This window comes from Rana temporaria, chromosome 3, assembly GCF_905171775.1.
Source record: "Rana temporaria chromosome 3, aRanTem1.1, whole genome shotgun sequence".
NCBI classification, from domain to species: Eukaryota; Metazoa; Chordata; class Amphibia; order Anura; family Ranidae; genus Rana; species Rana temporaria.
Window position 1 is genome coordinate 142,852,357 of NC_053491.1, and position 26,665 is coordinate 142,879,021.

At 38.7% G+C, this 26,665-nt stretch overlaps 1 protein-coding gene across 1 annotated transcript in view; it reads right to left on the minus strand.

Moving 5' to 3' along the window:
* Nucleotides 1-26,665, minus strand: part of LAMB1 (laminin subunit beta 1) — a 64,606-nt gene that overhangs the window by 5,543 nt on the left and 32,398 nt on the right. Inside the window, exons 23-33 of the mRNA XM_040343550.1 lie at nt 25,489-25,706; nt 25,303-25,399; nt 16,470-16,839; nt 12,279-12,454; nt 10,714-10,955; nt 7,081-7,284; nt 5,850-5,994; nt 4,674-4,881; nt 3,051-3,192; nt 1,125-1,301; nt 495-654 (exon numbers count right to left, since the gene is read on the minus strand). Of these exons, the coding sequence (XP_040199484.1) occupies nt 495-654; nt 1,125-1,301; nt 3,051-3,192; nt 4,674-4,881; nt 5,850-5,994; nt 7,081-7,284; nt 10,714-10,955; nt 12,279-12,454; nt 16,470-16,839; nt 25,303-25,399; nt 25,489-25,706 (2,139 nt within the window). The remainder of the gene's footprint in view (nt 1-494; nt 655-1,124; nt 1,302-3,050; nt 3,193-4,673; nt 4,882-5,849; nt 5,995-7,080; nt 7,285-10,713; nt 10,956-12,278; nt 12,455-16,469; nt 16,840-25,302; nt 25,400-25,488; nt 25,707-26,665) is intronic.

A 26,665-nucleotide genomic window follows, 5' to 3' on the forward strand; every position in this document is an offset into this window, starting at 1 on the left:
TGATATGGCTATATATGTACCTGTATATTAACTGAGGCAGATATAATATCAATCCTCCTGTCAAACCAATGTAATGTTGAATATATAGACCAGCCTTTCCTCCTGATAAATGATACACCCCCCCCCCCCTTTTTTTTTTTTTTTTTTTTTTTTTTTTTTCCCTCCTCCCTCCCCCTTCCCCCCCACCTTCCCTCATCCCTCCCTCTCTCCAACCCTCACCCCCCGACCCTCCTTCCCCTTCCCAACCTCAAACTCTGAAACGCACATATAAGAATAGAATATTTATTACCAGATCCTGTCCGTAATCACACTGCTAATTCAAAATTCTTTTCTTTCTGTATAATGTTTGTTATTCTGGACATATAATGTCAAAACTATGTAAAATGTAATTTGTAATTTATTTCTTGCTCATCAATAAACCTGATTGTGAAAAAAAAAAAAAAAAGTTTTATTGAAGTCTAAAATGTACCATATAGATTAAGTAATTTCCTTACCTTTTAGTAAGTTCAGTTTCTTGTTTGCTTGTGTTAACAAGGTTTTCGCTTCTTTTTGAAGTTGTTCTGCTTTCTTTCTGGCCTCTGAAGAATCTTCAGCTTTTTTCGTTATCAGGTCCTCGACTTTCTTATATTTATTACTAAGTTCATTGTCTAGCACCTGCAATATTGAAGGTAACCATTAGGGCGCAGCAGTAGCTTGCTCATCAACACAAATACAAAACAAGGCGAGTTCTCGTAAATGCATTTAAACACTGATGCCACGTCGTAGTAGACTTAAATAGAAAATGTAAAAACTGAAGTTAACAACATAAAAAAAAATTATTTTACTTCCTTAAGTATTTTGGTGATGCAGAATTATAGAACGCTTATGTCTGCACTCAATTGGCTTATACTGCCTTTGAAATATTGATCTTTAGAAAGATAGATAACTGGCTGTAGATCACATGATCAGATAATCAAGTGCAGGGTTATTTCATCAGTTTAGCATTCTTTATTGCTGAAAAATGAACAGGTAACACGGAATGGAAAGTTTTTTTTTGCATAGAGAGCGAACCACTTAGGTTATATTGTTGTAACACATTTTGTATTGGTGCCTCAGCTATAAATGTTTAGTATTATAAAACAAACCTTTTTTACTTTGTCTGCATCTGCTTTTACATCTTCAACAGACTTTTCAATTGAATCTAAAGACTCCGAGTTGGAAGTAGACTTCTTCATTAGATCTCCCAGATTCTTTTCAAGTTCATTCATACGTTCAGTGGCATTCTTTAATGTTTCTTCTGAGACTACTGCTTCCGACTCAATCTGAGGGGAAAACAAATAAGACTTTCTCACACCAAGCCAAGGGAAATGACAAGGAAAAGGTTCATACCATATACATATTCATCAGTTTTGAATTAACACTCCAACTCAAGCCCTTTTCCTGTCCCCAGTCACCCTCCTACACCCCTGGACTTCCCTCCTTGCATATTTTTTTACCATTTCATGGACACTAATCTTTCTCAGTGGTCTTCTATGACATTAGTATTCTTCTCTGCAGCCTTGCACGCTGAGCTGGGGCCAACACACTCCAGGTGAGCCCAACATACCCCTGAGCTCATTGAAAAATTGATTGAATGATGCTGGGGGCATCATTCAGCCAAGAAGATTAACAGCACTGGCCCACAGTGGGATGATTCTTTGGAGGGATACTGCCAGATAGTTAAGCAACTACTGCAAAAGTACAATTAAATATTTTTTCTACGTTGCCGAAACAAAACACAGGAGTTGTTTACACGCAAAAATGGAAGCCATTAACAAGAACCAGATCCCCAAGTTTGATCAAATCTGGCAACCCTAGATCAAACATCACTTGCCACCGGTCCTTATGCCATGGTAGCCAACTATTGTGTTTACTATCTCTCTCAAGGCCCCTAGTCTCAGACTCGGCTATTGTCGATCATATTTCATGTTGACAGATTCCCTGTCAAAGATGGTAACTTCTCCACAGCCAAGCCCTCACACTCCCATGGTAGTCCAAAGAGCTAGCTCAGTTTCTGAGCCTTCATTAGTTTCTGTATCACAACATGCTTTGTTTACCTTATAAGGGCTTACTATCAGCCTAAAAGTATTGTATAGTTTGGATTTATGTGCTCCTACAGTTAGCACCAATAAATGGCATCTTGTCCCATTCCAATGGAATGGGATGTACTATACAATATAATACAGTATGTACCATCGATTGTCTAAATAGATTTGACCTACAACTTCATGCTTACGGTAATGTTGTTATACCTGCACAGAACTAGGAGTGGACAGTGGTGACCGAGTAACCAGCTCTCTGCTCAGGAAGCCCTAAGAACTGAGCAATCGGCGATGTTTGATCACTCAGTTCTCAGTAAAAGAGGTGGTGGGGGACAGATGCAGCACCACCTAGGTAAGTAGGTTTCTAAAATAGGATAAACGCCATACTTCTCTTAACATCATTTATATGCCCCCTGCACTTCTCCAGGCTACAGGAGTGATATAAAAGTGAAAAACAGCACGAACATAAAAAAAATGGGTTCAAATACCCTGTGTCCCCACTGTTGCTCCCAACTAGGTGTTGGAATCCCACACTATTACCGAGGATGAATAAAAAACCCATGCACAACCAGTGAAATGTAGGCATTGTCATCCCAGCGCAGCTTCCACTGACGTGCATTGGTTATGCATGTGTTTTTTTTATTCATACAGGGGTGATATATTAAAAATTGGGGCACCATAAGGGGATGTTACTAATGGTGAAGTTGCCCATCTAGAAACATTCACTAACTCAAATGTACAATTATTCTCTCTAGCTTGGGTGTCTCAAGAGTGTTAGTATCAGCAAGAGTTTAAAACCATTTTCTTCAGCTAGGAGGTGCAATAAAATGCAATATAAATGTGTACCATGATGATGACATCAAAATGCTCCCCAACCATGCAGTCGAGAAAGAGGAGGAAGGTAGGGATAAGAGCATTTTCATTACTAATCATTTACAATTGGAAAAAAGGTGGCTTAATTGTCATCTGACATCTGGAGTTACAACTTACAGAAGTCAGCAGATCATTTGTCCCTTTAATGTCATCATCTGCTTGCTTAATAGCTTTTTCAGCAGCACTCTGGGCTTTGCCTGCTTCCTCTAGAGCTTCTTTCACCATATCAGCTGTAGCCTTAACATCCGATGCACTCTGGCTGCAATGATAGAAAAATAAAAAATACATTTGAAGTCAATAATAACTGGACATAAGCGATAAATACTTTCTACAGTCATGCCCTAATCTTTTAATCCCTTGGCAAGGATATGTAATGCTAGATCAGTTGATGAAAAATTGTAGTGTTAGATTGACAGTATATTTACTGTTACTACTATAGTACAGACGCTTCAAGTCCTGTATTTCAAATAAAACCGTTACAAAAAGCCAAATGAATACTGCTGCCCATGTCACTCTTAAACAGAATCTACCAAAAAATGTACCTTTCATGGCATAAACGTCTTCTTAGGTGGCCATTGGCCTTGTGGAGTGTCTGAATGAACAGAAACACTAAGGCCGCGTACACACGATCGGTCCATCATGAGAATGGTCTGATGGACCGTTTTCATCGGTCCAAACCGATCGTGTGTGGGCCCCATCGGTTAGTTAACCTTCGGTCAAAAAAATAGGAACTTTCTTTAAAAAAGAACCGATGGACGCCTAACCGATAGGTCAAAACTGATCGTTAGTATGCAAAAGCATTGGTTAAAAACCCGTGCATGCTCAGAATCAAGTCGACGCATGCTTGGAAGCATTGAACTTCGTTTTTTCAGCACATCATTGTGTTTTACGTCACCGCGTTCTGACACGATCGGTTAATTAACCGATGGTGTGTAGGCGCAACGGACCATCAGTCAGCTTCATCGGTTAACCGATGACAACAGTCCCTAGGACCGTTGTCATCAGATGGACTGATCGTGTGTACGAGGCCTAATGCCCTGTACACACGATCGGTCAATCCGATGATAACGGTCTGATGGATTTTTTCATCAGTTATCCGATGAAGCTGACTGATGATCAGTCGTGCCTACACACCATCAGTTAAAAAACCGATCGTGTCAGAACGCGGTGACGTAAAACACTACGACGTGCTGAAAAAAATGAAGTTCAATGCTTCCAAGCATGCGTCGACTTGATTCTGAGCATGCGTGGATTTTTAACAGATGGACGTGCCTACAAACGATCGTTTTTTTCTATAGGTTTTTTATCCATCAGATAATTTTAAAACAAGTTCCTAATTTTTTAACCAATGGATAAATAACCGATGGGGCCCACACACGATCGGTTTAGTCTGATGAAAACGGTCCATCAGACCATTCTCATTGGATGGACCGATCGTGTGTACGTGTCATTAGCCCTAACGCTCATGCCCACAAATGACCTGTAGACACTCCATTTTTTTTGTGTCAATAGTGTCCTAGGTTATAAACCAAAATGTGGACAAATTCCAACTGGGAATTAAACTAATGAATACACTTTAAAATTAGTTAGCACATTGTTGTGAACAATTGTGTTGGGTTTTATATTATGCAGTTTGTCCTAGGTAAAGCTTACAGGAAATCAAATCTCACCCTTACACCATTAAGAAAAATAAATAAAAAATATGATCGTTTAGACTTAGAAGTGTATTGTAATAGTTACCTTGATTTTTTAGCTTCATCCAGCAGAGACTCTGCTTTAGCGATGTCCCCAGCACTTTGTTGAAGGATGCTTTCCACATCAGAAAGGCTATCCACTCGTTCACGTATATCCTCAGTAAGAGCCTGCAGCTGCTCAGGAGTAGTGGGCATTTCCATTTTCAATACCTCACTAGCAACAGCTTCAATACTATCCAGATCTGCGCCATCCTCTATGTAAATAAAAGAACATCACGTATAAAGGATGTATTGTACTGATCACAACATTTTTATATTGGACTTTGGACAGTCAAAAAGTTAAGGTTTAATGGTACAAATTATAAATATATGCAGAAACATTAAAATATTTTTCAGTAATTTTCTAGAGAGAAAATAGTGTAGCGCAACAGAAGAAGAGAAGCAAAAACAGACCGAAGGACTACTTTGCCCCAGTTCTAAAGGGATTTCTGCAGACTCTCTTTGCTGCGATTCTAATATAATGTACAATCATATTTTACAAATCATAGGAACAGCAGTAGCATGAATTTTTTTTTTTTTTTTTAAACTAACTTTACGTAGTTAAATGTAACTCTGCTTTTCTGAAAAATCTGATATTAAATAGGCAGACAACAAATAGTAAAATTTTGCAAGTAGTATTTATTGACTTTTTTGTGTGAGCAAAATATCCATTGTGCCCCATTGGAGGTGTTATTTAAGCCTTAAGCCCCGTACACGATCAGAATTTCCGAAATAGAGAACATGTTCTATTTTATTCCGTTAGAATTCCGATTTTGGTCGGACAAAGGTCTGATCGTGTGTGGCTTTAGACCCCATATTAAGATTTATTCTATAAAGAGAGCTTTTGCAGGCTAAGTAGTATGACAGCAGGTAAATACTGCTTACAGAGTTGATTATTTTGCCTAAGCTTGATACTGAAAGGTGGTATTACCCTGTCACTATACTTGGACAAAGAAAATCCCACAGCAACATAAGGTCTTAAACCAAGAAACATTGCTTAACTTGCTGCAAAAAAACTCTATGCACTGCATTATTTAATTAGGAAAGAAAGTTCAGCACAGAGAAGCAATACCATTATATTGAAATGCATACTTCACCAGATCTGCAATCTCTTCCCCTCCCATAGGGGGTTGAATATAGTCATTATTCTGTTATATAAAAAGGCAGGAAACTGTATACATACGCATTAAAAAGTCACGGATTTGCTTGATAAGATTTCTTAGATCTTCATTGCTTTTGTCAACTTTTTCTTTTGTCGAGTTGGCTTTATTTAGAACACTTTGGGCACTTTGTTTTGCTTCTTCTGCTCTCAGCTTTGATTCAGAAACCTAGTAATAGGGATAAAAGAAAAAATAGTGAGCGCTTCACTAAGCTACAATACTAAATTCTCCAAATAAGAGGTCTTGTTCTAAACCTAAAGCCGGCCATACATGGATCAAAGTTTGGCCATACGTGATCGGTGTATTCTGAGGGAGGGGAAGTTTCCCTGCTGTCAGAGCACAAAGGCTCAGCGGGGAGGATTCCCCATCAACATCGAATGTGTGGATGGAGGAGGAGGAGTAATTTTTTTCAGTTCAACCCACCAAAAAAAAAAAAAAAAAACCTCAATGGGATGCTTTAGTAAGCTTTACAGAATTCTGCAATCTATAATTCACTAAAAGAATTTGTGAAGTTCATATGGTTAAAACATAATAATAATGTGAATTTTAGGCAAAACAAAAAAAAACACATAATCTAGGTGTTTCTGACATACTGTATGTCTGCATATAGCTGGGGACCTAAAATATGTTGCCTTGAGTTCTGCTATAATACATCAGTAAAAAAATACGAAAGGCAAGCATACATTAAGCCAAAACCTTTTTTAAATTTGGATACAGAGAGAGGGAGGATTAGAAGTCCTGGGCCCTATTAGAGAGATTTGCCCTCACTATACAGGAAGTAAGGGAAAATGGCCTTCCCCTACTATACAAACCAAATTGGTTTCTATTTCTGTTGGAGGGGTTCCTGTTTGACAAGGTTCTAAACCTTCAGGAAAAGAGTTTTGGCTGGACATGCAATTTAAAGATGGGCACACATGGTCAGTTTCTTTGTTCAGCCAGTGGGTTGCATTGATTCCGGCTTCAGTGGAAGCAAGAATTCCCCCCCAGATACATTGTATTCTAACAGCGGGACTCCCTGCTCTCACAATACACTGATACGAGCTGGAGCAGAATAGTTGCAAACCACCACAAGGTTTTCCAGCAGTCCCATTCGAAGAAGCCGATCTACGCATGGCTTCTGTCGAACCGGGAGGGCCACACACAGATTCAAATTTGGCAGGTCACTGCTGAACTGTCCAAATTTCAATCTGTGTGTATCTAGCTTTAGAATTCAGCTAAATTAATACAATATGCAATTTCAAATGTCATAATTACCAGTTTAGAGAGCTCCTCCACTTCTGCCATTGCACTCTGAATTTCTTTATCAAAATTCATAGCAGTTTTCCATGCACCGTTTGCTATGTCCACCAAGCCGTTACAGCCGTCTCCTCCACATTTTCTCTTGCCATCTTCTGTTAAGCAGCCAAGTCCTCCACACTGTGAAACTTCACATGATGCACCAACTGGTGTTCCACAAGTCTGGAGAGGAAAAATAAAAGGTAAGCTTTTTAGGTGAATCCTTCTGTCAGTAATGATGTTTAATCAAATTCAAAAGAAGGTGCAATTTTTTATGTATCTAACTAGATCTCAGTGAACTGAAACCAAAACAATTAAACGGTATTTCTAATTACGAAAAGTAACAACCAGGGGCGTCATTAGGGGTGGGCTGGAGCCCCGAATGGGTCGCCAAAAAGCCCAGAGTCTCGGGCATGCAGTATTTAATAAATAGCCCCGAGTGCCGCCGAGCAGGGACCATTCTGTCACTCGAGCGCCGCCGAGTGACACAGCAGGTCCCGCCTTCCGGAGCCTGCAGCGCCTATGATGGATGTCCCGCTGGTCCAAGTGATGTCCATCATAGGCGCTGCAAGCTCAGAAGGCGGGAATTACAATGGAATATTGGAATATAATCACTTCATCTGGGATTTTTTTCACTATTGAGACTATATATATATATATATATATATATATATATATATATATATATATATCATTTTTTGATTATTGGACATTTACTATATTAATGTGTCTATTGATCTAATGTATGGATTTATTATCACTAATTGTGTAGCACTATACTTGATTCACTTGAGGTGGAATTTGTGATTATTTTTATATATATCTACCGTATATATATTTTTTATAGTTTAATAATTTATGAGTGTTTATATATATTTAATCACTTTATAGTGCCCTCTTTATCACCAATCAAACTCCAATTTTAGTTTTAATATTTTAGTTACTAAAATTGGAAGACACAGAGTTTTGGTAACATTATTAACCGCTTCAATACAGGGCACTTATACACCTTGCTGCCCAGACCAATTTTCAGTGCTATCACATTCTGAATGAAAATTGCATGGTCATGCGACGCTGTATCCAAACAAAATTTTTATATATATTTTCCACAAATGAGCTTTCTTTTGGTGGTATTTGATCACCACTGGTGGTTTAATTTTTTACACTACAAATAAAAAAATACCAACGATTCTGAGTAAAAATAGTCTCTTTGTTTCTGTTACAAAACTTTGTAAAGAAGCAAGTTTTCCCCTTCTCTGATGAGCACTGATGAGGTGGCACTGAGGCAGCATTGATAGGCAGCACTGATCAGGAGGCACTGGCAGGCATCACTGATGGTCACAGAGTGCCATCCCTAATGGGCACTGATTGACATCCCTGGTGGTCATGGGTGGGCATCCCTGGTGGCCATGGGTGAGCATCCTCGTGGGGGCTGCACTGATAATCAACCCCCCCCATCAGGAGAGCAGCCGATCGCCTCTCCTCTACTCGCACCTTTTAGTGCGAGTAGTGGAAAAGCCAATACACGGCTTTTCCCGTTTACACTGATCAGCTGTGATTGGACACAGCCATCATTTTGCTATATGATGGGCAGGAAGTGGTTAAAGTGGCAAACTTTGATCAGTTTGTCCGGACCCTGCTGCACAAGCTAGATTTCGATAAGTGTATGGCCAGCTTAACACTACACTCCTCAGACAGTGCTGTGGTCTCTATTGCTCCTCTATAGATAAAAGAGCCACCTAGGATAGGGAAGTGTGTTACTGGCCTGATCAACCCGGTGAAAAAAGCAACTATACATATATAATTTACAGTTCTTTTTTCTATTATCGTATAGGAATCAGATTTTGTGTCACTCCGCAACATGTCATGTAAAAATAATTGGTATACTGGGTTGCTTTTTCTGAATCCTTTTTCAGTTTTAAGAATTTTCTTGGCATTTAATTTATAGCCCCAGGTGTTTCAATCAGGAAGCCAAGATGTTTTTTTTTTCTATTTCCACATTCTTTTGCCCCATAGAAGGAAATGTTGGACATTTTACATAACGAATCCACAGACAGACAACAAAACACTGAATTGAAACTATATACATTAGAAAATAAACACATCAATGAAAGAAAGAATAATATTCATTCCATAAGACTAACTATGCACTTTGTGAACCAGATTTTTACATGTCACAATACAATGGATGTAAAATCTACCAAATAAATCTATAAAAAATGTCCATAAATTAGATCAATCTTGCACAATCTGAGGCTCTAGCTTTCAAGCTGACCTAAGCTGAACCAGCTGAATTTCAATCAATCAATCTATGGTCATTTCTGTTCACGAGAAGTCAATATATAGATTGACTTCTCATGATCGATCATACTCAAAATGTATTGTTCAATCAGTGCATGCAGTCAATGGGCTGCATTTCTGATCAGTGTATTCTGAAGGTGGGGAAGTCCCGCTGTCAAATGCAATGACACAGTGGCAGGATTCCCACATCCACATCATACGTTTCCATGGGGGGAAATCTGGTCCGTTTTTTTTGTTCAACCTGCTGACTGAACAAAAAATAAATAAAAAATGTACCACCTATGACCAGCTTTAGTGGTCAATACCATCATACTCTGCCAGCCAGATCAGGTTTTGCATTTATCAAAGCAGGGAGCAAGATAAAGGTGGAAAGCCACAGGTTGGAAAGAGCTGCACAAAGATGTTCTCTGCTTTATCCAGCCAGATTAGGAGAAAAAGAGCAGAAACCCTCAGAAGATCATTCTCAGGTAGAAAACGTAATACTTTTTCCTGGCTCTTGCTGTTCCCCACAGATAAACGTTAGAATATATCTGCTTAGACCATAGTCATGTATGTTAGGATGATATGCATTACCATGTTTTCATGCTGGTCTAAAAACACACCAAGACCACTGGTCACTGATTCTCTTGAAAAGTGGAGAATTGATGCCTCTACACTTGGAAAGAAGAGTTGCTTGACGGTCAACTCTGTCTTGACTTGCGGCATTTTTAACCTGGGCAAGTGCCTCAAAGCACTGAAGCCAGACACATACTAACAGTACTGTCAGGTAAGATGAGCAATTGTAGCCTACATATTTTCTTTCCAGTATAGGTTTCCTTTCAAAATGTTTGTGGCTTTGAATGTAAGTGGGCATAATTGGGTCTATGCTAAGCTTGAAGACAACCTCAGAGCCTCGTACACACGCACGGTTTACTCGCGCATGTGTACGAGGCTTTAGATTGGCTTGTATTTTTTTCAATTAATACCAGGCATTCTCTGGTTGAACAGTGTGGAGAAAGGATGGTGACATCACAATCCCCACCTCAGTCAAAGAATGCCTTGTATTTATTTTTTGACTGTTGGCAGTGCCTATCAAGCGATCCACTGTGGTCAGTTCAGCTTGCATAGGTCTTAGAAGACTGTGGCTGTCACTGTATTGGCACTGTAGTTATGCTTACTTACATTGGTCCAAGCTGGACCAATGTACGTATGCAATATTCATACCTGGAATTTAGCTTTAGGTTCTTCTAAAGAGATCATCTTCGAGTTCAGTAATCCAGAGCTACCAATTAAAATTCACAATACTAAATTATGTAAAATAGTAACTCATACCGTTTCAGACAACAAAGAAAGATCCAAATTCTGGACCTCGCCAGCAAGTTCATCTAGAAATCGAGACTGCTCCTCTTGTCCTTCTTTAAATGCAATATATTTTTCATCTATGAGATCTTCCACTTCCCGTCGTGTAGACCCTGAGTGTTCAAGAATGCTATCTGGGTTCACAGCAGAGGCGTTGACCTTTTCTTCTGCCTCTACAGACATCTGGAAGTATTTATTGATGCTGTCCATAGCTCCTATAAACATAAAATGAAATGTTTGTTTATCACCATGTCAGCAGTGCTTAAGAATTTCTCTCATGCTTTGATTCCATTTCCTTTTTCTTCCTCTACCTAGCGCAGATATACAGTATCACAAGGACTAATATATGTGATATGATATATCAGACAAATGGGCAGTCTGCTTATAGATTGCAGATCTGTGGACACAACAGAGAACCAAATTAGCAAAACCACCAAGACAAGCCTCTTTATAGGAATGCAAACTCAAAAATGCTCTTTGGGTACCATTCATTAGCAATCGCATAGGATGTGTGAATGTTTGTATCATCTCCAATGTCGCATACACACGATCGGAAATTCCGACAACAAATGTTCGTTGTGAGCTTTTTGTTGGAAATTTCGATCGTGTGTAGGCTCCATTGGAAATTTGCTGTCGGAATTTCCGACAACAAAAATTTGAGAGCTGGTTCTCAAAATTTTCCGACAATAGTTTGTCTGTAGCCAATTCCTACGCATGCTCAGAATCATTGAACTTAATTTTTCTCGGCTTGTCGTAGTGTTGTACGTGACCGCATTCTTGACGTTCGGAATTTCCGACAACATTTGTGTGACTGTGTGTATGCAAGACAAGTTTGAGCCAACATTCCAATCGGAAAAAAAATCTACTATTCTGTTATGTTTTCCCAGTTAAGATTACACTGAAGACCCACAAAGACACCTCTCTATACTTTTATCTCAACAGAAGAATGTCACACTCCAGAAAGAAAGTCATGTCAAAAGATAGGGCAAGCAATTAGCAGAATGGGAAATGTTCTATGACTTGGTGTAAAAAACGATTTTCCACCAGCTGATCTGGGTTTAAAAACATTCTTTAAAAAAAGACTGGTAAACATCTATCTTTAGCTATACTGTAAAAATAGTTGCAGTCATCATGTAAGTACATTACTCATATGGTTTGATATCTGATTGTGGCCCGCTGAACCTTACTCAATATAGACAACTCATGGTAGTTTTCAGTCCGGTCACCTTGCTTATGCAAACCCCAAGTAACCCAAATCTTTAGGTTGCCGTAAGACAACACACATGCATGGCAAGCATTCATTTCTGCATCAAAAACACTTGTTCTCAAATCAATAAATTACCAAGAAAAGGGAGAGAGGTGGACTGGTAAACTACAACATTGCCTGGACAAAAAAAAGTAAGCTGTTCTCTCTATATACATAGTAAGGGCTTCATCTTCAGTATGGATCGAAGTGTGCCTTTACAAATTGATTAAGGGAAATTTAAAATGTATATTACATTTGTAGAAGAGAAACAACACACACGTTATAAACATACCTCGAACATTAGAAATCTTCATGTACTCTAGTTGTTGTCCAAGCTCTTTCAGTGCTTTGCTAACACTATCTGCATCAGCCTGTAGATCATCCAGTTTGACTGATCCATTAAGATTAATTTCGGTTATTTTCTTCTCCACTTCTTCAACTTTTTCCCAGACTTCTGATTTCAATTTCCTACAAGCCGACAACAGAAATATTTTTTTATTTTTTAAAAAATGAGTCACATTGTTATGATGCAGCCTGAACTTATAAATGAGAAAAAAAAAAAAAAAACCTCCTGTGTAATTGTAAAAGTCACTGTTGTTTGCCATGACATACCAAGGCATATATTTTCTAAATGGTATGCTTATGCAATGAATACATGTATTAAAGTGGAACCCCGAACATAGAAAAAAACACCTTTGTGTATGTAGTAGAATACACGTACATGCCTTTTTAGGTAGTGCTCACATGGCTTTCTGAAATTTTGCTTTTATAAACAACAACTTCACTTAATCCCCCTAACAAACATTTAGGATAAGAATAGGAATGCCAGCACTGTGCACATCTATCAAGGTTACATGTTTCAGTGACTGTTGCTGGGTGGGGTGTTAAGGAGAGCACAGGGAGGCTTTTTTTTTTATTTATTCTTCATTTACAATCCAGTGAGCAGATGGGAAATTAACATAAAATGTTCACATATTTAGATATACTGTTGCCTTTTAGCAATCTACCGTAATTATTGCACCATCAAGTCTTCCTAATAATTAATGAAAACTGAGCCATCTTCTGTAATCCTGGATGACATTTAAGCAGCTTGTTGATAGCCATGGGTTACACTGCTAGATAAACCCCAATTTGTTCTAAACTGGACTTCCGGCGTATAAGATTACTTTTAATACTTAAAAACATCCCCCAAAAATCAGGGGTCGACTTATATGCCAGTATAAAATGTGCACTTTTAGTTTGTTTAGGCCAAGCTGGCCCAAAATGAACGCCCCTAATCTGTCAGCACGCTGTATGTGCGGTAATACTGTATGTAGCTTCAGCTAGATACAATATACCGCGCTGAGCCAATCACGGCGAGCAATGTATTCTATTAACCACTTCCCGACCTCCTCATGTACATATACGTCAGCAGAATGGCACGGACAGGCACATGTACGTACCTGTACGTCCTCTGCTAGACGTGGGTGGGGGGTCCGATCGGGACCCCCCCCGGTACATGCGGAGGTCGGGTCCGCTCGGGGAGCGATCCGGGACCACGGGGCGGCTATTTGGTTTTAGCCGCGCCGTCGCGATCGCTCCCCGGAGCTGAAGAACGGGGAGAGCCGCGTGTACACGCGGCTTCCGCGTGCTTCACTGTGTCGGCGCATCGATCGCGTCATTCCTTTTATAGGGAAGACACGATCGATGACGTCATTCCTACAGCCACACCCCCCTACACTAGTAAACACACACAAAGTAAACCCTAACTCCTACAGCGCCCCCTGTGGTTAACTCCCAAACTGGGAGTATGCCCCAGTTGAAGAGCTCTTTTGCTCGAAACATGTCGGGTACATAGCCCATACGCTACCTGCTCAAGACGCCATTTTTAAATACGTGATCACTTGTACTTGCCCTTGATCCGGCTTGTACTATTTTTTATCTACCAATTTTTTATATGTTTTGTATCCAGTTTTCTGTTTTATTTGCTTGCCTTCCATGCCTAAATAAAAGGCTTTTTTAAGGACTTACCGCACCATGTGAGTCACTTTTCTCTTTACATGATTCCGTGACGGCTTCGCTCACTGCATATTTATGCTTGTGAACTTCTCCTGCAAGATTTGGTTGTGAATCTCTCCTGCAAGATTTGTTTTTCTGCCGCTCGGATTCTACCGACTCCCGGGGATTAAAGTTTGACATATTGGAACGTTTCCCATCAACACCACCTTTTCCTAGGAGTTCGTGCATGCCTGATCGACATACCGTCGCTGACGTGTATGTCCACATATTCTGGTAAGAGTATCCATTTATTTATCTTTTTGGATATCACTGTGAATCGTTGCTGAGGTTTTCACCATCCACACTGATCGTCTGATCGGCATACCAGAGAGGACAATCTTACATCAGTTCTTTTTGAGTGGCCGTTTTATTTTTCCTTCATAAGAATTTCCGATCAATTCCATCTCTCAAAGACTGTACATATCGGTCCGATATCGGATTGCTATATATATACATTTTTTGCTTGGACTTTGTGATTGGTTCACCCCATTTGTTATCACCTACAGGTGTCACATCACCCACTCTAGTGTGTTGCACACATTTCCTACAGGAACACCACCTCCTAGTGGCTTTCCACACTATTACATTGTTTCAGTTATATATATATATTTTTTTTTTTTTTTCACTCACCATATCATCTGGTGAGTGTCTCCTGGGTCCAATTCTAATTGAATTGTTTCACCGAATTGTACTACTTACCGTATTGTTTGAATTCCTTCACTCAATATTTAGCGCTGCACTTTTTTTTTTCTCAACTCCCAAACTGCAACTGTCATTTTCACAATAAAGAATGCAATTTAAATGCATTTTTTGCTGTGAAAATGACAATTGTCCCAAAAATGTGTCAAAATTGTCCGAAGTGTCCGCCATAATGTCGCAGTCACGAAAAAAATCGCTGATCGCCGCCATTAGTAGTAAAAAAAAATAAAAAAATAAAAATGCAAAAAAACTATCCCCTATTTTGTAAACGCTATACATTTTGCGCAAACTAACCGATAAACGATTATTGCGATTTTTTTTACCAAAAATAGGTAGAAGAATACGTATCGGCCTAAACTGAGGGAAAAAAAAAATTTTATATATGTTTTTGGGGGATATTTATTACAGCAAAAAGTAAAAAATATTGCATTTTTTTCAAAATTGTCGCTCTATTTTTGTTTATAGCGCAAAAAATAAAAACCGCAGAGGTGATCAAATACCACCAAAAGAAAGCTCTATTTGTGGGGAAAAAAGGACGCCAATTGTGTTTGGGAGCCACGTCGCACGACCGCGCAATTGTCTGTTAAAGCGACGCAGTCCCGAACTGTAAAAACCCCTTGGGTCTTTAGGCAGCAATATGGTCCGGGGCTTAAGTGGTTAATGAATACAAAGCCTGCTCAAATTGGCTTAGAGTCTCAGAGGCGCAGGCTGAGGATTTTACAACCTCTGCCAATCTGAGCAGGCTTTGTATTCATTAATAGAATTCATAGCTCGCCTTGATTGGCTCAGTGCGGTATACTGTATCTAGCTGACGCTACCGTACATACGGTATTTCTGTACATCCAGCAGGCTGACAGACTAGTTGGAAGGGGGTCATCTTATACAGTTAGTATAGTCCAAAACCAACATTTTAACTGGAAAATTAGGGAGTCATCTTATTCGCCCAGTCACCTTATACGCTGGCAAATATGGTACTAAAATACAGCAATAAATTGATTTCTCACAGTATAACAGTACATAGCAATTAGACTTGCCATACTGTCACATTCCTGCTAAAAAAAAATGTTTAAAGTGTATCTATATCCAAAATTTGTTTTAGTTTTGGGTACAGTAGAACATGGTTAAAAACTTGGCGGATGTCGGTGAGATTTTCCTCACTTCGTAACCTGATGGCACAATAAAGGGAAGAAGAAATCTTTCCAAAGTGAATGTGAAATCAAATTTTAGACCATTATCAGCAGAGCCTATTTCAGCTTATATTGGGGTTGTGAAATACCTTCTGATATATGCAACTTGTAGTTCAAGTTTGATAATGACACCAATACACAATATGCAATAGATAGATGTCTCCCAGTATAACATTGCATTGCAATAGAATTATATTTTATATATGGTTACAATCCACCTCAAAATACTTAAATTAGATCTATAGCTATACACAAAATCTCTACAAAGTGAAGGTCCTCCCCCCTCTTGGATCACTATGAACAGATTATATGCCCTCGTTAGAAGATTTCCACTCTATCCTTGTTCTAGGGACAACCGTAGCAGTTTGAATTTTCCGCCACTCTTTCTTCTCGGTGGGGGGGAGCTTTCTAATCTTTCCTTACTCTATTCAAAAGTTTAAAGTAGAAAACTTGGCCAAAGTAACACTTTTTAAGTTATTGAGATTTCCCTTGTAGTAGTACATAGTAGTTCTTATCTAGGATATACCAGACATTGAATGATATGATGTTACGTGACTTACTCAGCCTCATCAAAAAGTCTGTCAAGGTTTTTCAGTGGTTCAACAGCAGGATTCTGGGAGATAATGGTCTGAACTTCTTTAAGTGTTTCCTGGACTTTGTCAATGGTTTTCTGGTATGGTCCAATAACTCCAGTGATTTTCAGAGCACTGGCACGGTCCAGCAGTCTGTTGGTCCTATTGGACAGCTCTTTGATGATCACATCCCAAAGGCCAAAGCACTTGTGGCAAGGAGCACAGTTTGGGAAAATTCCAGAATATCCTCGGGCACATTTATCACAACGGAATCCTTCTACACCCTCATTGCAGATGCAGTGGCCATCAGATCGATCACACTGGGGTGTCTGTATACCCCTCGAGTCACAATCACAAGCTAAACAAAAAATACAATGAAATTACAACTGAACAAACACTGGTGAGTTCCTGAAGATATGTAAAAGATTCAGAGAAAAACAATTACCGTATATAGATGTAATACAGCTTTAATACACTGTTTTATACCGTTGGTATGAGCATAAGGTCAGATAATGTTATATGTAAAATAAAAGAAATGTGTCTATTGTTCGAAATTGTAAAGAAATATATTTTCAAAACATCTACTGTAATGAACATTTTTATTATTGCTTTGGAGGCGAATGACCTTTACATACTTTTGTAGGGTTACAGGAGGCACAGAACTCAGGCTTGGTGTTGGCAGAGAAGTCATTCAACAGCAGTTAAAAGAGCAGGCAGGAAGTGGGGCAGTGAGCAAGCATCAATGGCAAAAAAGACTGTTGTCATCCCTTTTTTGGTCATAACATGGAAGGGGCAGGTAGATGGTGGATGCATTTACAATTTTTTACAGGTGAAACAGTGTATATATATATATATATATATATATATATATATATATATATACACACACACATATACACACACACACACACACACACAAACACACACACACACAGTATCTCACAAAGTTTAGTACACCCCTCACATTTTTGTAAAATATTTTATATCTTTTCATGTGACAACACTGAAGAAATTACACGTTGCTACAATGTAAAGTAGTAAGTGTACAGCTTTTATAACAGTGTACATTTGCTGTCCCCTCAAAATAACTGAACACACAGCCATTAATATCTAAACTGTTGGCAACAAAAGTGAGTACACCCCTAAGTGAAAATATCAAAATTGGGCCCAATTAGCAATTTTCCCTCCACGGTGTCATGTAATTTGCTGGCGTTACAAGGTCTCGGGTGTGAATGGTGAGTGTGTTAAATTTGGTGTTTTCGCTCTCACATACTGGTCACTGGAAGTTCAACATGGCACCTCATGTCAAAGAACTTGCAAGGATTTGCAAAAAATAATTGTTGCTCTACATAAAGATGGGAGCTGGGAATCCTCACAGAACCCGTTTAAATTACAGAAGCCCTGTGTTGAGAGGTGGGCAAGGGACAATAGCCAGCTACACATTATAAAAAATAGGGCATTAAAGATCAACCCTACCCCTCCTACCCTACCCTACTCCTCCTTGCCTTTCAGAATCTATTTCTGCTTTCATAATGCCTTTGTTTGGATATTTTTTGGTATGAGCTTGTTTGCATATAAAAATGTACACAAAAAAAATGTAATGTACCAAAAACTAGGATCTAGTTAAAAGGATAATTATAACTATACCACATTTGTCCCTCATTAGTGGACTCTCAGCTACCAACTTACTTAGAACCTCTACAGAATACAAATTATAAAAAAGAAAAAAGGGTAACAAAAAGTTGTAGAATGTAGAAATATTACTGCACTGTATGTAATTCTTGACTGTCATTCATCAAGAACACATACATCCCATACACTCAGGCTTACTGATTTTTAAAATCACTTGCTCATCAGGCCAATTAGTACATTTTTAATGTTTTCATTTATCTAGATCTACCCAGTATGCATAAAATTGACCAATTCTTCACTATTGCCTAGAGTCCTAATTTTATTGTTTCTTTCAGATCAGACAAATCTGCGTTCATATATACAGACTAATTAATACAGGATATTAAGTGATTCTCCTAATTCATCACTATATCACTGTCCCATAGCAAAAACAGGAAGTAATAAGAAATCCCAGGAAATCAAGAGAATCCCCCCAGGTCACCATAACTAGTGTCCCTTTTGGTAGATTTTCCCTCTATTATTTTCACTTTCAAAGACAATGTAAAACAGAACTGATAGAGGGCGAATCTCCCTAACGGGGACACAGACAGAAATAAAAGCCTAATAGGTGTTCTCATCCCTCTCCACTTTGTCCAAAACCTGACCTGACATTATCTTATTGATTAAGCTGTATAGTTTGCAACATAATATTCTTTTGGACTTTATAGTGAAATCAAACTGCTCTTGATATAGCATGGTGTTATCAAATGACACACAAGTACTATATAATAAACAAAACTCATATGCAAATGCTATGACCAGTGGAGTTCATCATATGTGCAACAATCTAGCCCTCTTCCTTTCACTACAAAATCCAAAGGTCTGTGAACAACATTCAAAGTGATTAGGCTTCCCTATGGTGGCTTTTTGAAAAGGGGACATTTCTTTTACAACACAACAAAGACACTTGTCCAATGAGGGTCATTTAAGCTCCTTTTTAGATAAGGATCAAGACAGGGAGGGCCACCAAATACAAAGACTATTAAGAATCACAAAGAAAGGAATGCCAAGCCAAGATTAAACATAAATGATCTTTGATCTTCAGAAGACCCTAAAGTTCCCTTCATGTTTCTCATGTTTGCTTAAGAATTCTGGATAATCAAACAAGATAAAAAACAGATTTCCATCAAAAAGGTGAAATGCTATACTTCTTGGATTACTTTCAAAAGCAATCTGAAAAATGAATAGCTCTGAATCTACATTACTGTGTAACAAATGTTAAGAATTGAATCTGCTTTTTTAGGTTGAAGTAGATATACATTATCTCACAAAAGTGAGTGCACCCCTCACATTTTTGTAAATATTTTATTATATCTTTTCATGTGACAACACTGAAGAAATCACACTTTGCTACAATGTAAAGTAGTGAGTGTACAGCTTGTATAACAGTGTAAAGTTGCTGTCACCTCAAAATAACACACAGCCATTAATGTCTAAACCGCTGGCAACAAAAGGGAGCACACCCCTAAGTGAAAATGTCTAAATTGGCCCCAATTAGCCATTTTCCCTCCCCAGTGTCATGTGACTCGTTAGTGTTACAAGATCTCAGGTGTGAATGGGGACTCATACTGGTCACTGGAAGATCAACATGGCACCTCATGACAAAAAACTCTGAGGATTTGTAAAAAAGAATTGTTGCTCTACATAAAAGATAGCCTAGGCTATAAGAAGATTGCCAAGACCCTGAAACTGAGCAGCAGCATGGTGGCCAAAACCATGCAGCTGTTTAACAGGACAGGTTCCACTCAGAACAAGCCTTGCCTTGGTCAAAAAAAGAAATTGAGTGCTCAGCGTCACATCCAGAGGTTGCTTAGTGAAAAAGATGTACGAGTGCTGCCAGCATTGCTGCAGAGGTTAAAGGGGTGGGGGGGGGTTACCTGTCAGTGCTCAGACCATATGCCGCAGACTGCATCAAATTGGGCTGCATGGCTGTCGCCCCAGAAGGAAGCCTCTTCTAAAGATGGTGTCAGTTGTGTGTGGCGGCAACAAGGTGTGGAGTACAAAGACAAGTGTGTCTTGCCTACAGTCAAGCATGGTGGTGGGAGTGTCATGGTCTGTGGCTGCAGGAGTGCTACCGGCACTGGGAAGCTACAGTTCATTGAGGGAACCAGGAATGCCAACATTTACTGTGACATACTGAAGCGGAGCATGATCCCCCTCCCTTGGATGCAGGGGATGGGATGCAGGGCAGTATTCCAACATTATAACGACTCCAAACACACCTCCAAGACAACCACAGCCTTACTAAAAAAGCTGAGGGTAAAGGTAATGGACTGGCCAAGCATGTTTCCAGACCTAAACCCTATTGAGCATCTGTGGGGCATCCTTAAAATGGAAGGTGGAGGAGCGCAAGGTCTCTAACATCCACCATCGTCATGGAGGAGTGGAAGAGGACTCCAGTGTCAACCTGCGAAGCTCTGGTGAACTCCATGCCCAAGAGGGTTAAGGCAGTGCTGGAAAATAATGGTGGCCACACAAAATATTGACACTTTAGGGCCCAATTTAGACATTTTCTCTTAGGGGTGTACTCACTTTTGTTGCTAGCGCATTAGACATTAATGGCCGTGTGTTGAGTTATTTTGAGGTGACAGCAAATTCACACTGTTATAAAAGCTGTACACTCACTACTTTACATTGTAGCAAAGTGTAATTTCTTCAGTATTGTCACATGAAAATATATATTTATAATAATGTGAAGGGTGTACTCACTTTTGTATATAAAAAAAAAAAAATCATATCCTCCAGATCAATGCACTTCTCGAAAAGCAGCAAAAAATATTCAGAGAATTGGAAATAGCCCAAATAGGAAATTAATCCTACAAGTGCAATTTGATGTAATATATTTGCAATTATCTTGCCTTTCATGAAAATTAAACTATGCATCGTCATCAATATAGTCTTTGAAATAGTAATTGTGATATTACAAATTTGACAGTATGCAATAAAACACTCAAAAAAAGAGAGACAGCTGTTGTCTAGGGCTAAGGGTACACAAGAATTGAGACCAGACAGCACTCGTGTTATAAGCTAGAACATGTTTTATTAGCTGCCGCTACCGCTCCTCTACCAAAAATAAATGTGGCCAAGCTTCTTTCCCCACCTTGCTCCTCTATCCATACCCTAGAAGTGGGCCATCCTGAAGGCTGCAGTCACAGTACTCCTTGACTGAGCGGTGATCACACATTATGTTAGCGCTCCACGGAAGGCCCACCTCCCCGGTTGGAAAAATTTGCTCAATCAGTGCCGATGAATGTAGTAGGATGAAGGAACAAAAGGAAATGAACATCCACACTTTTGAGGTTGATGGGAGAATCCCTCCCACAGAGCTATTGCATTTTGACAGCAGGGAGACTTCCTCAAATGTGTGGATGGGGGAAATCGATTTATTTTCTTTCATTCAACCCGTTGGTTGAATAAAAAAAATAAAAAATAAAGTATAACCTGCCTTAGGAGGTGAGGGTTTTTGGAATGTGCATTGTGTCCATTTTATCTAAAATAGAAATAATATATTATTGAAAAATTGCATCTGTTTTTTTCCCCCTGAAAATATATGCCAACCTAAAACAATTACAATTCATTGAGCTGCAGAAAAAGACCTTCCAGTTTGTAGTAGTATATATTTTTCTAAATACAAAATGGTACCATATTTTAACAAACTGTCTTTATTTTACCAATGTCTTTCTCTTCAGTAGAGCAGTTTCAATTTTAAAAACTTAATAAAAAAAATTTGCCATATAAAGCAACACAACACAACACTATGCCGGCCAAAATGTACATTAAAGACCGTTTAATGGAAACTGCGAGATGACCTTTACTCCTTCACTACTCCAAAATAGATAACTTCAACTGTTGACGTGTGCTATGTTCACCATTGGTGGAAAGAATTTGATACAGAGCAACAATGACCATTAGCTGATGCGCACATTTAAAAATATATGTGTAATATTTAAAATCTCTAGCATGCACATCAAATAAATGGCAACATTCTTCTGAGGTCTATCCCCACACCCATCATTGATAAAAATAAAATAGCCCTATTACTAAATGAACAGTTATGACTTTGTTTCAGCTTGGCATGTCTTCACTGATCGCTCATTACAAAGCTTTATCTGTTCAGAAATGTGTAGGCAACAACAGTACACAATGACTTCAATTGTCATCACCAACTACTTGACTATAATTAAAAATAAGATGAATTTTATACAGGCAAGCATGCCAAAATGAAGAAAACATGCTATGGCCGGCTTTTTAGAGGATTGTTAAAAAGGGTCTTAAATCAATGAAACCAACAACAAACATTTACTTCCTGCAAAAAAGTCCCATCATTCAGAAGATGTTTTAATAGATCATCTACATGAGTGCATTTCTATAGAGGGGATTAATGACTTGTTTAGTTAGTAATTTAAAACGAGATTTGTGTAGAGAGGAAAAAAAAAATCTAAAATTGAAAGGCTAATGAAATGTTTGAGTTAAATAATTCTGCTTTGTATAAGAAATGTGAGTTTTTGTTATACTAGTTAATCCTTAGTGACTATGATTGAATATCTGCACTTATTTCACAACTAAGCTCCCATTTTGATAAGAGGCTTTGATCTTTCATTCCTTTGCATAGGTTAAATGCATCAACAGGGACATTTTGCTGATCGTTTATATAAATTAGTTGGCAGCACACATTATGAGCTGGTCATACTTGCTTCCATAAAGATTAATTTTCTTTTAGCTTATCATTTGTATCATTGGATTGTTCAAGTGTGTGCCTTAAATTAAGCATGTCACACACCCAATCAATCCAAAGAGCAAATGACGAGAACCAAAAAATAAAAAAAATCAATCACACAGTATACACAAGTACTTTCATTGTAAACCACAGGACAAAAAATTCTGTAGATCCGGAGATTAGGCTTCTATAAACATTGCCGTCAGCTGCAAATCTCCCTTCTACTCCCTCCTGATTTTGAATTATTGTGGTTAGTTGACATGGACATTTTTTATTGACTGCACAGTGGCGGCCTTGAGGGGGCATCAGTGAGGGACATGTAGTAGTAAAATTAGGCGAGTAATAAAAAGGTGTGGGATCCTGCCATTACTAGTAAAAAAAAAAAAAAATGAGATTATGTATATGTGTATATATATATATATATATATATATATATATATATATATATATATATATATATATATATATATATATATATATATATATATATATATATATATATATATATATATATATATATATATAGTAGGATTGGGGTGATCAGACTCCAGCGATAGGTGCATTTTACAGTGAGTACGCCAGTCTAGAACTGAGTTTTTAAGGGCCTGGTAGCCCACTTTTATTTAAAAGCACAAAAGTTCAACAGTATTTCTGCATCTTGCATAACCAACAGTTTAGCCTTCTGGCTTCCATACTTGCCATCCGGCTGTTTCAGGCCTTTAGCCTAGGCCTAAGTTCTGTTCCTCAGAACAAACAGTTTCCTAGGGATAAGCTCAAACCTTGCTGCTCAATCATCAAATGACATCTGCCTCCTGCAGACCTGCATGCTCTAGCTGCAACCCATGCAGCGTCTCTGACTCCTCTCAGAGGGATTGGGAATCCACCTGATTCCCAGGAACAGACTTCCTGTCTGTTGGGTGGGGCTCTGAGCCATGTCAGGTCAGAACTAAAAAGCCCAAGACACAGCTGTGCAATTAATGTGTCTTTCTCTCCAAAATTTGGCGTAAACCAGCAATCTTTCACATAGTACAGAGTCCCACCATCACAATATATATATTAAATATATATATATATATATATATATATATATATATATATATATATATTTATTAATAAAAATGCCATAAATCTATCCCCTATTTTGTAGACGCTATAACTTTTGCGCAAACCAATCAATATACTCTTATTGCAATTTTTTGGACCAAAAATATGTAGAAGAATTTATATCAGCCTAAACTGAGAAAGAAATTTGTTTTTATAGATTTTTTGCGGATATTTATTATCGCAAAAAGTAAAAAATATTGTTTTTTTTAAATTGTCACTCTTTTTTTGTTTATAGCGCAAAAAAATAAAACGCAGATGTGATCAAATACCACCGAAAGAAATCTCTATTTGTGGGGGAAAAAAAAAAGGACGTCAATTTTGTTTGGGAGCCACGTCGCACGACCGCGCAATTGTCAGTTAAAGCGACGCAGTGTCGAATCACAAAAAATGTCCGGGTCATTCGGCAGCCAAATTCTCCGGGGCTGAAGTGGTTAAATATTTATTTTCTCTCTCTGGCTGTAGCTCCAACCTTCTGAAGCCTAAAAATATGTGCATTCCCATTGGGGGGAGGGGGGGTTACAGATAGCACTGAGCTGTGCTCCCTCTTCATTCTTCAGGATTATGCCTCCTTATCTTATCTTTCCTGTTCAGTAAACACAGTCAGAACCGGTCAACAGCTATTCATGGGAACAGAGAGTATACACTGTGAGCTTATGTCGTGAATGATTGCAGCTGAAGACTGCTTTCATTCACAAAAACACAAGCACACACAGGCTACTACACTTGTCTGAGGCAGCTTAGTGTAGTAGCCGCTGTGCGCTGTTGATTGGGTTTTTGTAAAATAAAGCGCTCTTCACCAAAAACCTTCACAACCAGCTTATAGTTTTCACTCTGCCTATGCCCTGATTGGCTGGTGGTGGAATGCAGGTACAGGCTTAATGTACACTGAACAGGTGAGATGAAGAGACAGCACTGCAGAGCAACATCCTATCTGGTAACTTAGGGGGAGTAGGGGTTGGCTCCGTGTGAGCTGTCAGCCAGAAATCCATCTCCTGGATCTGTGTTGTTGGACTTTCATTGTGTGTGTATAAGTGTACAGTAGCAAATAGTGCCATATGTACAAGTGGGACTATAAATATAAATAAATATAAATACAAATGTGACCGCATGGTTAAAAATTTAAAACCTGCAGGGGATGTAGAAGGTGTAACTCAGGTGAATGCTGGCGATGAAATGCTAAAACCTGTCAAAATATAATTTACTTTAAAAAAGAAACAAAGATACACCTCACCACTTTGTAAATAGCTGTCAGTACTGGTTTAGGAATGCTTATAGCCAAAAATCAAGAAAAAAAAGAAGAATGAGAGGGCATAAATAGTTGTATATTACCTTTGCATTCGAAATCTGGATTACCCCAGAAAAGTTCCTGGCATTCACTGCAGTTCCTCCCTCCGAAACCAGGCATGCAATGGCACTGTCCAGTGAACTGTTTAAAATGTTATGAGAAGAGTTATACACTCAAAATGCTTCAGAATGTTTTATTCATTCGATTTTCTATTTTTTTCTAATGTGTACCTCATTACAAGATGGTCCCAGAGAACGACCTGGATCACAACCGCATAGCTCACAACCATCTCCACTGGCTAAATTCCAGGTGTTCGGTGCACAGTGATCACAGCTCTGTCCAACCACATTCTTCAGACAAGGGCACTGGCCGGTGGTTGTATTACAGTGGCAACTGACATCTCCCTGACAGTGCTCCTGTTCAGTGCCCAGGTAATTACAGACGCACTCTAAAAAGATTAAACAGCAAGATACATGTAAGATGGTTATCTAGCAAGCGGTATACTATTATGGTTTGAACAGTTTGTTACACAGGTACACTATAAAGTAGAACTTTTTGCCAAAAGATAAATGAAAACAACAGGATAACTCTTTGCCTGAAGACAAAAAGGGAAGGGGAAATTGGGACAATATCCTGCTACTGAGACACATAAAATATTCAGGCAAATGATCTAGGAAAGAAGATAAACATTTTTTGATGCAGTATCAGGGGTCTGTGGTGCAAACACATGGTAGTTATAATTTTTTAATCGTGTATAGCACGGGCTATTACCCTGGAGCACACGCGATGGAGTGTGGAGTGCTCTGCTGATACCCTGGATAGCTGTATCCACTATGGTGCTATAGACTATGAAATATACCTTTACATTGTTAAAAATCTCTTCTGCTCGTCCTGAGGAAGCCCAACGGTGAAACGCGTAGACGATGTACAGAGGATATTGTCCATATCTATTTATTAATTTATATGGGTTTCTATTATCTTTATTGTTGTTTATTTAATCTACTTTTTGTAATAAATTTATATTTTTTATATACTTCCGCCTTGCCTTTAAAGTCTGACCATCAATTGCTTTTTTGTTTACCTCAATTGGATTTAGGTCTAGACTTTGACTGGGCTATTCTAACACATGAATATGCTTTGATCAAAACCATCCCATTGTAGCTCTGGCTGTATGTTTAGGGTCATTGTTCTGCTGGAAGGTAAACCTCAGCCCCAGTCTCAAGTCTTTTGCAGACGCTAACAGGTTTTCTTCTAAGATTGCCCTGTATTTGGCTCAATCCATCTTACCATTAACTCTGACCAGCTTCCCTGTCCCTGGTGAAGAAAAGCATCCCCACAACATGATGCTGCCACCACAATGTTTCACGGTGGGGATGGTGTGTTCAGGATGATGTGCAGTGTTAGTTT